General features: G+C 37.7%; 3 protein-coding genes across 5 annotated transcripts; all 3 read left to right on the top strand.

Annotated features, from left to right (window-relative positions):
- Nucleotides 1-127: 127 nt before the first annotated feature.
- On the top strand, nucleotides 128-3,126 carry LOC148697535 (dol-P-Glc:Glc(2)Man(9)GlcNAc(2)-PP-Dol alpha-1,2-glucosyltransferase-like). Of its 2 annotated transcripts, XM_088692629.1 has the most exons (8): nucleotides 130-475; nucleotides 596-684; nucleotides 917-1,250; nucleotides 1,363-1,627; nucleotides 1,715-1,852; nucleotides 1,950-2,154; nucleotides 2,421-2,563; nucleotides 2,649-3,126. In XM_088692629.1, the coding sequence occupies exons 1-8, from the start codon at nucleotides 386-388 to the stop codon at nucleotides 2,906-2,908; spliced, it is 1,524 nt and encodes a 507-aa protein (XP_088548755.1). In that variant the 5' UTR covers nucleotides 130-385; the 3' UTR covers nucleotides 2,909-3,126. The 2 variants fall into 2 exon arrangements, with proteins under 2 accessions (XP_088548754.1, XP_088548755.1); XM_088692628.1 differs by having other exon boundaries at nucleotides 128-475; nucleotides 1,363-1,852.
- A 1,150-nt stretch (nucleotides 3,127-4,276) lies between these two features.
- Nucleotides 4,277-8,128, top strand: LOC148697536 (pectin acetylesterase 5-like). Its single transcript, XM_088692006.1, has 12 exons — nucleotides 4,277-4,626; nucleotides 4,737-4,819; nucleotides 5,125-5,254; nucleotides 5,387-5,466; nucleotides 5,554-5,643; nucleotides 5,719-5,843; nucleotides 6,223-6,283; nucleotides 6,533-6,586; nucleotides 6,708-6,785; nucleotides 6,878-6,983; nucleotides 7,242-7,387; nucleotides 7,629-8,128. The coding sequence occupies exons 1-12, from the start codon at nucleotides 4,362-4,364 to the stop codon at nucleotides 7,740-7,742; spliced, it is 1,332 nt and encodes a 443-aa protein (XP_088548132.1). The 5' UTR covers nucleotides 4,277-4,361; the 3' UTR covers nucleotides 7,743-8,128.
- A 436-nt stretch (nucleotides 8,129-8,564) lies between these two features.
- Nucleotides 8,565-13,364, top strand: LOC148697537 (pectin acetylesterase 5-like). Of its 2 annotated transcripts, none has more exons than XM_088692631.1 (12): nucleotides 8,565-8,887; nucleotides 8,979-9,061; nucleotides 9,207-9,336; nucleotides 9,463-9,542; nucleotides 9,640-9,729; nucleotides 10,034-10,158; nucleotides 10,588-10,648; nucleotides 10,991-11,044; nucleotides 11,162-11,239; nucleotides 11,321-11,426; nucleotides 11,984-12,129; nucleotides 12,225-12,928. In XM_088692631.1, exons 1-12 carry the CDS (start codon nucleotides 8,647-8,649, stop codon nucleotides 12,336-12,338), a joined length of 1,308 nt encoding a protein of 435 aa, XP_088548757.1. In that variant the 5' UTR covers nucleotides 8,565-8,646; the 3' UTR covers nucleotides 12,339-12,928. The 2 variants fall into 2 exon arrangements, with proteins under 2 accessions (XP_088548757.1, XP_088548756.1); XM_088692630.1 differs by lacking the exon at nucleotides 12,225-12,928 and adding an exon at nucleotides 12,962-13,364 and having other exon boundaries at nucleotides 8,568-8,887.
- The last annotated feature ends 1,117 nt before the right edge of the window (nucleotides 13,365-14,481 follow it).

Genomic DNA, 14,481 nt, shown 5'->3' on the forward strand with positions numbered 1-14,481 from the left:
TGAAAGCTTGACTGCTTCCATGCGCGGCCAATAATACCAATAATTTATGTATTATATATATATAAATTGTTTTTTTTAATAAAATGTATATGGTTTTTAAGCAACTGTCGATAACCCCCAATTTGTTTACAATTAGGGCTTTGCAATGTGGGGGTAAATCAAAATTGGACTAGCAGGAAGGACTTGTTAAGACGTCGACGGGAACACTCTCGCCTGCCGAACCCTAACCAGACCTTCTTCCGACGATCAGCCAATAGAAATTTGGGATTCAGTAGTGCTGGTCCCAGTTGATACCACAGCTCGGGATGCTGGGCCACACTTTCCATTGCCTTATCCATGGAACCAAACAGACCCTTTGGATTTGATCCTGTAACAGCAGAGAAACATGGGTAGGATTGCCGTGGCCACGATTGTGAGCCTGTGGATAATTCCCATCTCCATCCTCGTCAATCACATTGTTCCCGAGCCCTACATGGTAATCCCCCCAAGGCAGCAACTTTCGTCGATTCAATTCAATGGGAATTTTTTGTATTTAGATTTTTGGGTTGTGTGAATTTTGTTTTGAGGAATTGGTAAATAAATTTACGATCTGTAGGATGAGATATTCCATGTACCTCAAGCTCAACAGTACTGTAATGGCAATTTCAGAAGCTGGGATCCCATGATCACCACTCCTCCTGGCCTGTATGTTCTTTACCATTTCTGAATTTCTGAATTTTTTACTTTTTTGTTGTTAATTTGCTTTGAACTTTGTATTCCGCCAGCTGATTTGTAAATGCGAAAGACGGGTTTTAATTACTTTTGGCAAATTAATTGGCTTTGATATGTTTTGAACTTTTGATTGAGAACTTAAGAATCATGTTGTATCACAGTATTTAGCAGGGAATCTAACATGTGCAACGCTAAACTTTTGCAGGTACTATCTTTCACTAGCTCATGTTGCGTATTTGTTTCCAGGCATGTCATTGGTAAAAGCAGCCCTGTCGTTTTCTGAAGGCTGCTCCACAGCGATTCTTCGCTCTGTCAATGGTGTTTTGGTGGTATTTTGCAGCATTCTTGTGTATGAGATAATCATTCACTTGAGACCGGCTCTTGATGAAAGAAAAGCAACACTTTACACGGTGGTGCTAGCCATGTACCCGCTTCATTGGTTCTTCACTTTTCTCTATTATACAGATGTTGTGTCGCTTGTGGCAGTGCTCGCTATGCATCTTGCGTGTTTGAAGAAGAATTACTGGTTTAGTGCATTGGTAAAGGCTTAAGTCTCTTCCATATGTCATTGTATGATTTTGATGCAAGCACACATGTGCTACGCGTATATGTTTTGTCAAGTGGTAACTTTGTTTGATGTTGGTAATGCAGCTTGGTGCTGTGGCAGTTGTTATTCGGCAAACAAATATTATATGGATGCTTTTTGTTTGTTGCAGCGAGGTTATAAATATTACAATGGCTGACCATAAAGATAAGATAGATGTAGACGACACAATTAGGATAAAAGGTCAGCCAACTCCTTCAAACACTGTTATGTTAGGCGCAAACTTGAGAAAGCGGAAGGCCAGCACTTCAGTGGATACGGGAACACATTTAATCTCGACTAGAAAAGTTTCTTTTCAAACTTGCAAATTAGGTTTGTCCTCTTGCAAACACAATTGCTCACACCATGCAGTGGATTTTTTAATTCTCAAAGCTTATAGCAGATGGCATTCTATTGCAGGTTTTCTTGATGAAATTGAGGCCATCTTTCCAAAATTATGGTACATGAAGTTGGAACTATTGTTTTCTTTTAGCCCTTTTATTCTAGTATTAGCAGCCTTTATTGCCTTTGTTCGGTGGAATGGGAGTGTGGTTCTGGGTATGACTCATCCTTCTGTTGTTGATTTGTGTTACACATTGTGGTTTATGAAGTTGCCTTTACTTCTGTTGTCTCATACCATGTCCAAATGTTGCAGGTGCAAAAGATGCTCATGCAGTTTCTCCGCATTTTTCACAGATCTTGTATTTTGGTCTATTTTCTGCCCTTGCTATGGCTCCTACACTCTTTAGTTTGAGACAAGTTGTAGATTTGTTCCGGTCAATGTGGAAGAATAAGTTCCTAACCTTCTTTCAGATGTCTTTGGCACTCAGTGCTGGCTTCATCGCTGTCCATTTTTTCAGGTCAGGCCTATTTAACATTTGAGCTCAATGCTTTTAGAATAATAATTGCATTCAATTTATGGACGAGGAAATAGGTCAGCTGATATGGAGGTCAATTTTTCAATTGATATTTGAGAAAAGCAACTTTTCAAGTGTTTGTTTTAACGTTTTCTCCAATTCCAAGAACGGTGAATGTTTCCTGTGCTGTTTTCACGTCCAATGCAGCATAGACATTCATTCATAACCTTAATGTTACAAATCATGATGTAATTTCTTGACTGCTGCAGCATAACTCATCCCTATCTTCTGGCTGACAATCGGCATTACCCTTTTTATCTTTGGCGGAAAGTCATCAAAGCTCATTGGTCAATGAAGTTCCTTCTAGTCCCACTTTATGTTTATTCATGGCTTTCCATCGTCACTAGATTGGGTCGGTATACAGCTCTTGGTCATCATACGTGTCAATCCTCCTTGTGTTTTTGCCCCTAAGACTTGTTTCTGTTTCACTTCGGCAGGGAAATTTCAGAGGAAGATCTGGGTGCTGGCATTTTTCTTGGCTACTGCTGCAGTTTTGGTTCCCGCACCGCTGATTGAGTTTAGATATTATACTATTCCATTCTTTTTCTTGATCCTACATTCCCATACTGATGATTATCGAACTTGGCTCGTCATGGGGGTCCTGTACATAATCGTTAACGTCTTCACAATGATGATGTTCTTGTATCGACCATTCCATTGGTCCCATGAGCCAGGGACTCAACGGTTTATATGGTAGGTGCTAGCTAGATTCACCCATAGATTCCAAAAAACCTGTTCAGGTCCATAGAAATTCAAAACCTTCATACTAATCTGATCGGCGATGCCGATGTAGCGTACTTGTGATCCATGCTTTACTTTTCCTTCTTGTTTTTGAAACTCGGTTGAGTATCCATTGCAGCATTGTATAAACTGAATTCATTTATAGGAATGAATGAAAAGCTTTGTTTTTCCTTACCCATATGAATTTGAATCATATTTTTATTGTTTCCATCCCACGTTAATGCGGAAATCCAGGCTGTTTGCTCAATAGTTTTTAACATTCGAAACAATAACGCGAATGTAGACACGTAAAATTGATCACATGATCGATAATATCTAGTAGCAATGGGCTCTACCACTTCATGTGGGACCGACTTGCACTAAGCAATGTGTCTAAGTAGCCTTACTAATGTTTACTTAAGCGAAAATGAGAAAATGAATGAATAAGAGGGTTTAAAAATGCGAGAAGGAAAGGGAATCAGAACAATTCTCTCTAGTCGATTTGATTCTTGATTTTTAGGTATTTGATAACGATGGAAAAAGTTGTATTTTTCCGATCCTTTATGTGTAAGTAAACCTAACAAAAAGTTAACGAGTAAAATGATTCTCATATCCATATTTTAGTAAACAAGGGAACTCAAGAATTAAAATAATTCAAAGTCTCATTCCTTCTAAATTTTTTGGTCAAACCTCATTCCTTTTAAATAAGGGTGCATTTTTGCTCAACTACATTAACTTTCGTGTATGTTTATTATATACCTTATTGGTTGCCATGTGTTACATTTTCTAACCCCTAGTAAACTTGTTAAGTATAAGGACACGTGTCAGGTTCTTAGGTGAAGATGAGTATCACCATAGTTAGTGGTGGTGAACAAAAATACCCCAAATGCCGTAATAGAAAACCCAAGAAGAGAAGACACATTGCCCAAGGGTAGATCAACCGATCTATAACACATTGAGCCACTACCCAAACCAAGCAAAGTAATTCACGTTGGCTAACATTGTTCGTTTGGAAGTATTTCTAAAATGACTGAAGATGTTTTTGGTGAAAATGTTTTGATATCTATTCGTAGTAAAAATCCAAATAGATCTTGAAAAAAATACTAGAACTGATTCCTACAATAAGCACAAATCTGGTGTTTTTTCTAAAAAACATTTAAAATGTTTTTGAAAATCAAAATCAATTTTACTAAAAGTGTTTTAAAAATTATTTTAAAAACACTTTGTAACGAGATAATTGATTTTAGCTTTAAAAATATGAAGGGTATTATGTGTTTGGTTGACCGTGCTCAACAGTGATCTTCCGTTGTTCACGCGCCACGAGCTAGCAAGGTCACAAGTTGAAAGCCACGGAAATCGGAGGTAGCTTGAAATGCAAGCCATGGAAGTTACGTCTCTCTGCAACCTCGAACCTCAAACACTGACGAGCCATGGTGGTGGAGAGAGTCGGGTCAAATTCTATGGCGAATATTTCTGGGCTTCGCGGCCCGCTGTGGTGGATGCAGTGGGCCAAGCGTGGCTGGGCAATCGCCGCCGTCGGATTCGCCGTCTTCGTCTTCGTCTTCGCTTTCTCTGTCGCCTCCTACTATCGGAGTTCCGAGCCGGAGTCCAACACCGCGAACGCATTTCATCGCATCACCACCTCCGATTTGATCGACCTGACATTGTTGCACAGCGCCAAAGATAGAGGCGCCCGTACTGCACCGTAACCCTTTGCTAATCAAATTTTAATTACCATGTGTTTCAGCTCCTAATTAATTTCTCCTTGATTTGATTACCCTCTTGTTTAATTTATGGTTTTGCAGTTTGTTTAGATGGAAGTTTGCCTGGCTACCATTTTCAAAAGGGATTTGGATCCGGCGCCAAAAATTGGCTACTTTTCATTGAGGTCTTAACATTTCAAAATTCTTATGTTGTTGGAAAGGCGCAGAGATAACTGGTTATGAACTTTTAATCGAAACTGGAATTGGACGGATACTAAACAGACAATAAAATGCCCTAAACCTTAGTGTTACATGCGTTATGTTTCCCAATTAATTATTTCTTTAAAATTTTGTAACCAGTTCTGTTTGTGCATATTTCTTGCAATTGTTTTGTTCAATTTCATTGCATTTACATGTTCTAGTTGGTTTGTTTATTAAGATGAAAAAACTATGTGTAATGGATTTATTAGGTTGAAATGTTGAAATGTAGGGTGGAGGTTGGTGCAACACAATAGAATCATGTATTTTGCGTAAACATATGCATTTAGGATCTTCCAAACATATGGGACGTCGAGTTCACTTTACTGGGATTTTAAGCCCTTACCCTGACCATAATCCTGGTAATTATATTCTGCTCAGTTGCTTCGTATATGTACGATCACCATAATGCTTAATTATTTGTAGTTTTAACTCAATGTCAAGTTAAACTGTTAACTGATGTGATTCAATTCCAATTTTGGAGCATTCTCTAGGATTCTTTAACTGGAACCGAGTCAGAATACAGTATTGTGATGGCGCATTTATAGCCGGTCACCCTGATAATGAGTTGAAGGTAAGTTATGTTTGGAGATTTTCTGCCTTGTTTGAGAATCAGTAGTAATTTTATTAATGGAGTTTTTATTGCTCTTCAATGGTATAGAATGGAATGGAACTTTTCTTTAGGGGCCGGCTCATCTGGGAAGCAATTATGGATGAACTCTTGTCATTTGGCTTATCAAAAGCGGAACAGGTATCAATCTTACAGGCCAGTCTTTTGGGCCCTTCTTTTGGGAAGCAATAATGTGTGTGAATAACAATCTTACAGGCCCTTCTTTCGGGATGCTCTTCCGGTGGGTTGGCAGCTCTTATACATTGTGATGAATTTCGACATCTTTTGCCTAAGGATGCCACTGTCAAATGTCTAGGCGATGCGGGTTTTTTTCTTGATGAGTATGTTTTATGCATACCAGTTCCTTCTGCACCAACATCTTTTAGCTAATCTGCTTGGCATGAAGTTTTTCTAGGATCATATATTTTCACATGTGAACTCTTCGAGGGCCATAATTTCGTTCTTATCTTTGCTGTTTCCTTATTCTACTGTTCCTAGTTCATACATTAGGAAATAAGACCTATCACAATCGAACACCTTTGAACCATTCTCTTTTCTATCAAATTTGCAATTCTCCCTCTCAAGCTACACTAGGAATGTTGAAATTCTTGCAAGGTCTTACTAACTACTTGTTCTACGTGTATAAAGCCCTTTTTCTTAAAGCATCATCTGTGCTCTTACAAGTGATCACATACCTACATTCTGTTTCGTACATTTCAGGAAAGATGTTCTCCACAATCCTACCGTGAGATCTCTCTTTCGTGATGTTGTCAACCTTCAGGTTATGCTCTAACATTGACGATACTAGCTTATACAATCCCTTTCTTGGTGATACTTATCCTAGTTTTTGGGTATAACTTTAGTTACTACCTAGGTGATAGTGTAGGGTTGTTGGGTTTGACGGATGGAATGAATATGAGGTGTAACATCATGTGTCAATATAATTTTCAATCTTTAATATGGTACATCTGTTAATTCTTATTTTAGACTCTGGCATGTCATACTGATTTTCTTATTCACGCTGTGTCAGGGGTTAGCGAAAAGTTTGAACAAGGATTGTGTTGCAAGAATGGAACCAGATAGGGTAGATTTTATTTTCTTCTTTTTTATATGGTACCAATGGTTAAATTTGGGATGTTCTTATTTTTCCTCTAGGTTATGGTTTTTAACACAGCCCCAATCATTTGTTGTGAACTTTTATGTAGTGTATCTTTCCTGAAGAAATTGTTAAAAACATCAAAACCCCCGTGTTCCTCGTTCAATCAGCTTATGATTTTTGGCAAGTAAGCTTCCTCAGAAGTCAAAGCTTCATTTGCTTATCATCTGAATTTGACTTACATCCCTTTTCTCTTTTTTCGTATGTGATGATTATTAGATACAAAATATCTTGATACCTAAAGCATCTGATCCACATAGCTACTGGGAAAAGTGCAGACTGAACATTTATAATTGCAATTCTACCCAGGTTGAAATACTTCTAGGTATGTATATACCACTGTCGTTAGTCAAAAGGTAGATTTTTGTTCAGGGTCTTCATGTTATATTACATTGAAACTAGGATTCTTACTGTCTTTCTACCAATTGCAAATGCAATCAGCGGGCATTACCTGCAGCATCACTAGCTCGAGGCCTCCTTTATGGAAAATATGATTCATTCATCGGACACTAATTGGTTGTATAACGAAGAATAGCTGTAAACAAAATACCGTGGCAAAATTAACTCGATTCATTTTGTACAGGTTTCAGGGGATCTCTGCTGAAGGCGTTGAATGATTTCGAGAAAAATAAGGAAGGAGGAATGTTTATAAGTTCTTGCTTTATTCATTGCCAGACATTGATGACTGAGATATGGAATTCGCCGAAATCTTTAAGGATAAACAACAAGGTGAGGACAGTTTTATCATTTGTATTTGAATGCCGTTATCATATGGAGATTTCTTGTTAACTCAAACATGGTGACGGAAGTTCTATCATCCCAGCCGTATATTTCTCTGTGAGACAGATGAAAGCATAAATACCATGAGCTTAAGCTGCTTAGTGTTATCAAATCAAAATCTGTTTTTCTTTCATTTGTTTCTTGGTTTTCTGTGGCATCTGACTGTTTTGAGCTTTGCTATTCCGAATAGACAATTGCAGAGTCTGTGGGGGACTGGTACTTCAATCGAAGTGCAGCGAAGCTAATAGACTGCCCGTTTCCATGCAATCCGACCTGCTACAATGTGAATTTCACTCGAGGTTGATTGAACTCAAGAAACGCTTTCAACTTTTCAACTGTTATTCCGAACTGTAGATCTTTGGAGACTCAGTTCACCCTAGTGAAAATTCTACCCTCCTCGTCCAGACTCCGAGCACGATCCTATCCCTGTAGATATTGAGAAAGAGGGTGTGTAGAGAAAATTTAACACAGTATATAGCTGCTGTCACTTCTTTTTACATGGAGGAGGAAACTTTGTTTTTTACCTTCAAAGGCTAGAGACCATTTTGCTACAGCTTAGTGATGTAGCTATGTATAAAAAGACGATAATGTACGTCATTTTTGTAACCAAAAAGTGTCTAGTTTTTTCTATTATGTGACCTTTTTTGGACTGTCAGTAACAATTTAATCTTGTATTAATTTTACTCGTTATATTTGGATCATTGAATCACAAATACAGAACCCAAAATTCTAAAACTAGTTTCTTGAGCTACAAGACCTCTATCTATTCCATGAGCTAAGGCAAAAGAGCGCTATTTTTTATATTAAGTGCTCATTAATAATCGTCTCATGTGAATTAGCGACTAGTTGTCACTCATGTGTCGAGAGTCTAAAATTTTTTTTAGTATGCAACACATTTTTTCTGCTTCAAAATAATGCTATCCTTCTTTTTGGTCTGAAAATAATGTCCTACCTTTTCTTTTTTTTTTTTTTTTTGGTTGTTGATAATAATGCCTCATTCTATGGATTTATTCTATAAAACATTGTTTCCTGCCAGAAAAGCAAAAAACAAAAAAAAAAAACAAAAAAATTAAAGTAAAATTAAAAAACTAAAAACCAAAAACAAAAAAAAACAAAATAAAGCTTCTTGTCTTAATGAAAACTGGCAGTTAGTTTTTCAGTGTCCGTTTGACTGCGTGAGCAGAGCACCGGAGGCAGTCAGTCAATTGATGGTGGGGCCAGTGGCGAATCCCAGGCTTCGCAGCCTGCTATGGTGGCGAAGATGGGCCAAAAAGGACTGGGCAATCGCCGCCGTCGGATTTACCGTTATCGCCTTCGCTCTCACTCTCCTCTCCAACTCTTGGCGCGACGAACCAGACTCCGAAATCTCCCGCCCGTTTCTTCCCAACGCCGCCACCTTCGATTTCGTCGACTTGACCTTGCTGCGCAACGCCAAAGATAGAGGCGCCCGTACTCAATCCCATCCCCTCTACTTTCCAATCTCTCTCTCTCTCTCTCCCTCTCTCTCCCCGCCCTAATTGTTTGAATTTTGGTTTTGCAGTTTGTTTGGACGGGACTGCCCCTGGCTACCATTTCAGGAAGGGATTCGGATCCGGCGCCAACAATTGGCTGCTTCACATTGAGGTCAAAATTCTATCCCTGTGCCTTTTTTTACAGGTCGAATACATATTGTTCCATTCAATTTCAGTGAATTTGCATATGCTAGTAGATTTTTATGTTTAGAAAGGAAAATTGTGTGATGGGTTTGGTTCAAAAATCGAAAATGTAGGGTGGAGGTTGGTGCAATTCGATTGAATCGTGTTCTTGGCGCAAAGGTACTCTACTAGGGTCTTCTAATTACATGGATCGTCGAGTTCCCTTTTCTGGGATTTTGAGCTCTCATCCATCACAAAATCCTGGTAAGCTTGATTTTCTTTGGCTGCTATTTTTATTCCCGTAATGCTTCGTTTTGTAATTCCAGCTCAATCTAAGTTGTTGGCCATCTAATTGATGTGATTCAATTCATTGTTTGGAGCATTCTCTAGAATTCTTTAACTGGAACAAGGTCAAAATCAGATACTGTGATGGCGTGTCCTTCGCTGGCCACCCGGAAAATGAGCCTAAGGTGCACTGTGTTTGGAGATTTTGCTGCCTTGTTTTAATTTTATAAACGGAAGAATGTAAGCTTTTAGTTTAACATTGGCTGTTCTTCTATTTCATAGAATGGATCAGGACCTTTTTTTAGGGGCCAGCTCATCTGGGAAGCAGTTATGGATGAACTCTTGTCTATTGGCTTGTCAAAAGTGAAACAGGTATCTCGTGGTTACTTCGGTTAAACTCTATTTGAATAATATGAACTGCAGTTCACAGCTTTTAAACATCAGAAATTTTCTATGCATGTATCGATGATTATGACTATACAAGATGTCTTTTTCACTCTCGTTCTAAGATCTGGTTTCATTAATATTATAATGATATGATTGGTCCAGCAATTGTAATACCATTCTCCGCAAGAAAAGTATTGTTTTCCACCATGAACTAATTGAAAGCTACTCATCGAGGTTATTACAATGAGTGGTCTATTTCTGCTAATACGTATGAGTGGCACTCTTACAGGCGCTTCTTTCAGGATGCTCTGCCGGTGGGTTAGCGACTCTTATACATTGTGATGACTTTCGACATCTTCTGCCTAAGGATGCAACTGTCAAATGTCTTGCTGATGCAGATTTTTTCCTTGATGAGTATGTTTTTTGCGTACTAGTGCCTTCGGCACCTACATCTTTTAGTGAACCTGTTCAGGATGAAATCTTTCTAGGATTGTACAAGGATCATATTTCTTTGTGTACCTTCCAGGATCATATAATATCTCCTAAATCATAAATTTCATAAAATGATGGTGCTGCCTGATTCTACTCTCTCATTTTCATACCTCAGAATATGAGACCTTTCAAAATGGAACACCTGTGTACCACATTTTTCTAAAATGATTGAAATTTTTCCTATCAAGTAACAGTAGGATTTTTTAAATTGTTTTGCATGTACGATGCTTTTCCCTTTTTTCCTATCTAATGCATCCTCTATGCTCAGGATTGTGAATTCATAAAGAAATAGGAGATGTAGAGAGAGAAAGAGGGAAAGTTTTGAGCCATTTTCTGTTTCCTACATTTCAGGGAAGATGTTCTCCAGCATTGGACGATGAGGTCTTTCTATAATGATGTTGCCATCCTTCAGGTTAGCTTTGATCTTTACTATTACTAGCTTATGTAATCTTTATATTTTTTTATCATTCTATGTTTTTTGTAGAAACTTAATTCTATCAAATTCTGTCAGATCTGCAGGATCCACCATTTGATTATGAGATGTAAAAACTAGTCGATATGTTTTTAATTTATATGGGTCCATCTGCTTGTTCTTTTTTGTGAGTCTGACACATCATATATGAGAAAGGGTTTCATTCATATTGGTCTATATCACTTAATGAAAATTAAATCTTTAGCGGGAAGCTTTAGGACATTAGTCATTAAACAGTACCTTCATTGCTTTCTCTTGCTTATTTTTCTGTCGTGCTATCAGGGTTTATCAAAAAGTTTGCACAAGGATTGTCTTTCGAGGATGGAACCAGCTAAGGTAGTTGTTCTTTTCCTCTATATGGTGCCAAATAGTCAAATTTTATAGCTTATTGTTCTGCTCAGTTATGATTCATAACAAAAAGCCCCCATTTTTTGTTGTGAACTTCTACACCAGTGTCTCTTTCCTGAAGAAGTTATTAAACACATTAATACCCCAGTGTTTCTCGTCAACCCAGCTTATGATTTTTGGCAGGTAATTTTCTTCAGAACCCAAGCTTCATTTACTTGTTATCAGAAATTGATTTGCATTCTTTTATCATTTTTATGACATTAGGTACAACATATCTTGATACCTGAAGCAGCAGATCCACATGGCTATTGGAGAAAGTGTAAACTGAACATTCACAATTGCAATCCCAGCCAGCTTAAAACACTACATGGTAATTAAATTTGAGAAAACCAAATTATATATTGCCTGACTGTCCAGGAAAATCACATACACATAATGCTGTTCTGACTCTATGTAGCTAAGCATGCTTGTGACCCACTCTTCATGTGCTACATCCCAATGATCTGATAACTGTTAATTCAGGTGGTTGATCGTAACCATCTATTGTGGACTATAAACCAGCATATTTGCACGCTGCATGTTGTGATGAGCAGGAAGTTTTGAGTCTTCTCATCACATTGCATTTAAAGTAACCTATGAAAAATGTTACCCTAAGAATCCTAGAGTCTGTGGACCATGAACCAGCATCTTTTACAGTTGCAAATTGCAACAGTGGGCATTACTAATGTTAACTTCACAGATGTACATTGTCAAACTAGGGGATTATAGTATTGGTTCATCTTACATGTATTTTGTAGCTTCACTAGCTGCAGGCTTGTCAATCGAAAAATAGATTCCACAGATAGGTCCTTGCAATTCGTTCTATAAAGAAGTGTAAATATAAACAGAATATTGTGGCAGATTAATGTATGAACTTATTTCATACAGGTTTCCGTGATTCTATGCTGAAAGCACTGACTGAATTCCAAAAAAATACGGAAGGAGGAATGTTTATAAATTCATGTTATATTCATTGCCAGACGTGGATAACCGAGACATGGCATTCACCCACTTCTCCACGAATAAACAATAAGGTGTGGAAATTTTAATCATCTCATTCCCTTATTGGAAAACAAATGGTTTTCTGTCATTTTTAAACTACCTTTCTGACTGATTTGAACTTTCATAGACAATTGCGGAGTCTGTGGGTGCTTGGTACTTTAGTCAGAATGCGGTAAAGCAAACTGACTGCCCATTTCCATGCCATCCGACCTGCTATCACATAAATCTCACTGCTCTATGACATTTTTTTTATTGAACTCATGAAAACTTCCAACTTTCTAGTGGATTATTCCCAACTTTAAATCTTTACTTCCTGGCGGAAATCTTCCCCTATTGTTTATGCTCCTATCCCTGTAGACATTGAGAAGGAAGGTATCTATCAAACACGAAAAGAAAATAGAGACAAGGTGTGAAGAAAATGGAATAACAGTTTATACTTGCCATCATGTTACAAGTTTTTTATATAGAGGAGAGAAACACTTTTTAATATGATGTTCTATGTGCTTTCAATGTAGTAATTGTTCTTTGTGATGTCATGTATCCCGTGGAAATCTTTTGTACTTTGCTTTCCAGAAAAAGATTTAGCAATGAAAATACGGAGACTGGAGACAGGATGAAAGTATAAGGATCTTCCTCCCCTTTGCTTGTTTGCTCACTTTCCTTGAGGTTTTCGAAATATACATGTATATGTATATGTATATATATGTTGTATTCTTATAAATGTTTCTGTTCATGCAACTGAGTACCTAAATACCACGAGTTTGGCATTACAGCATCAAAATCTGTCTTTTTTGTTTGAAAAAAAATGGTTTTCTGTCATTTTTCATACTGAACTTGTTATCTGACTGGTTTGAACTTTGATAGACAATTGCAGAGTCTGTGGGCGACTGGTACTTCGGTCGAAATGCAGTAAAGCAAATTGACTGTCCATTCCCATGCAATCCCACCTGCTATCATATGAATTTCACTGCTTTCTCACGAGGTTGATTGAACTCAAGAACGCTTCCAACTTTCTGGTAGGTCCATCTGTAGAAATTGACAATGAAGGTGTGTAGCATAAAAAGGGAAAACGAAGAGAAAAAATGGTTTATACATTGATATCACATTTTCACTTGTTTACATAGAGAAGAAAGGCATCCTGCAATTTCTATCTATCAGATGAAATGTTTGCCTTTCAATGTGGTAGTGATACTTCTTAAACAGCTTTGTACCTTGCTTTCCGGATTCTTATCCTTGCGTTCATAGTAACTGTTTTTTTCTGATGCAATTTTATGATTATTTTCCCCCAAAGTTTATATTTCTGTTTCTCTCGGGGTTGGGAACCAAAGGTTTTAACCTTCATTGCCTGTGAGGAAGATGCCTGGCTTTACGGAGTATCACTTCATTTAATTGGTTGCCAACTACATAGGAATTAGATGAATCGTTCGAATTTTATCGTATGTCCCCGAAGAAACTACGTAGGAAATATTTGGGGAGTTTTGAGACTTTGAAGAACTTCATATGCATTCTGTAGTTTGGATCCCTTTACCACTTAAGAGTCATTTTATCTTGAATTGCTCCTGAATTTATTTTTAACGTCTTGCTTTGCGTCCCACTGTTAAGTCTATCAAAAAATATGTTAAATTTGCTGACGTCTTGTGTGAGAATTCTGGGTTCGGCAACGGACCATTCTTCTGTGCGAACCCATACACATAAGACACCTCCTACAACATCCCTGATTTGTCATACTAACCTTGGCCCACTCTTTGGTACAAATTTTTGTCTCTTGTAAAGTGAACATCACATGTGCTACATCATCAAATTTAACAGATTTTAGTTGGATTTGATGGTGGAGGGAAAAATGTAACACAAACAGTTAATTTCATAGGCAAATTAGGTCAAAATGACTACTAAGGAGCAAAGAGTGATTTTCAAACATCTATTGGAAAACATTGTTTGTAGTAGTTACTTTTATGAAAGAGTTTTGAAGAATATGGGCTCCTTTCATTTGATCGAACTTCCGAAACACAAAACGGTGCAATATGATATCCATGCTTCATAACCTCAGGCAAACTAGCTAGTTTGGTATCGTCCAAAATGTCTTCCCCACGTGACAAAATTGTGTTACAATGCATCTAACATCTTCCTCACCTCAAATGTTGTCAAGAGACATTGTAGCTAATGAATACCTCAATATTGTTAATGAATACCTCAATATTGTCAATCACGTACGATTATGAGGGGTTTCATTGTTACGATACCTCTTACATCATTTCTGTTTTGCAGAGTGCCGATGGGCATCATTTTCTCGCATGGGAAAGATATTTTGGAAAAGATCCACACTAGAAGAGAGTAGACAATACAGTACAAATGCTAACATAAATTTGTATCATCTATTTGTACCA

Source organism: Pyrus communis, chromosome 4 (assembly GCF_041283825.1).
Source record: "Pyrus communis isolate YQ-2024b chromosome 4, ASM4128382v1, whole genome shotgun sequence".
In the NCBI taxonomy this organism is placed as follows: domain Eukaryota; kingdom Viridiplantae; phylum Streptophyta; class Magnoliopsida; order Rosales; family Rosaceae; genus Pyrus; species Pyrus communis.

Excerpts from the sequence above, each read along its gene's own strand:
- LOC148697535 (XM_088692628.1), top strand. The coding sequence starts at position 386 with ATGGGTAGGATTGCCGTGGCCACGATTGTGAGCCTGTGGATAATTCCC. Across the intron at positions 2,155-2,420 it reads ATCGCTGTCCATTTTTTCAG|CATAACTCATCCCTATCTTC; the intron begins GTCAGGCCTATT and ends TGACTGCTGCAG. Across the intron at positions 2,564-2,648 it reads TTCCATCGTCACTAGATTGG|GGAAATTTCAGAGGAAGATC; the intron begins GTCGGTATACAG and ends TCACTTCGGCAG.
- LOC148697536 (XM_088692006.1), top strand. The coding sequence starts at position 4,362 with ATGGTGGTGGAGAGAGTCGGGTCAAATTCTATGGCGAATATTTCTGGG. Across the intron at positions 4,820-5,124 it reads ATTGGCTACTTTTCATTGAG|GGTGGAGGTTGGTGCAACAC; the intron begins GTCTTAACATTT and ends GTTGAAATGTAG. Across the intron at positions 5,255-5,386 it reads TTACCCTGACCATAATCCTG|GATTCTTTAACTGGAACCGA; the intron begins GTAATTATATTC and ends AGCATTCTCTAG.
- LOC148697537 (XM_088692630.1), top strand. The coding sequence starts at position 8,647 with ATGGTGGGGCCAGTGGCGAATCCCAGGCTTCGCAGCCTGCTATGGTGG. Across the intron at positions 9,543-9,639 it reads ACCCGGAAAATGAGCCTAAG|AATGGATCAGGACCTTTTTT; the intron begins GTGCACTGTGTT and ends TCTATTTCATAG. Across the intron at positions 11,427-11,983 it reads CCAGCTTAAAACACTACATG|GTTTCCGTGATTCTATGCTG; the intron begins GTAATTAAATTT and ends TATTTCATACAG.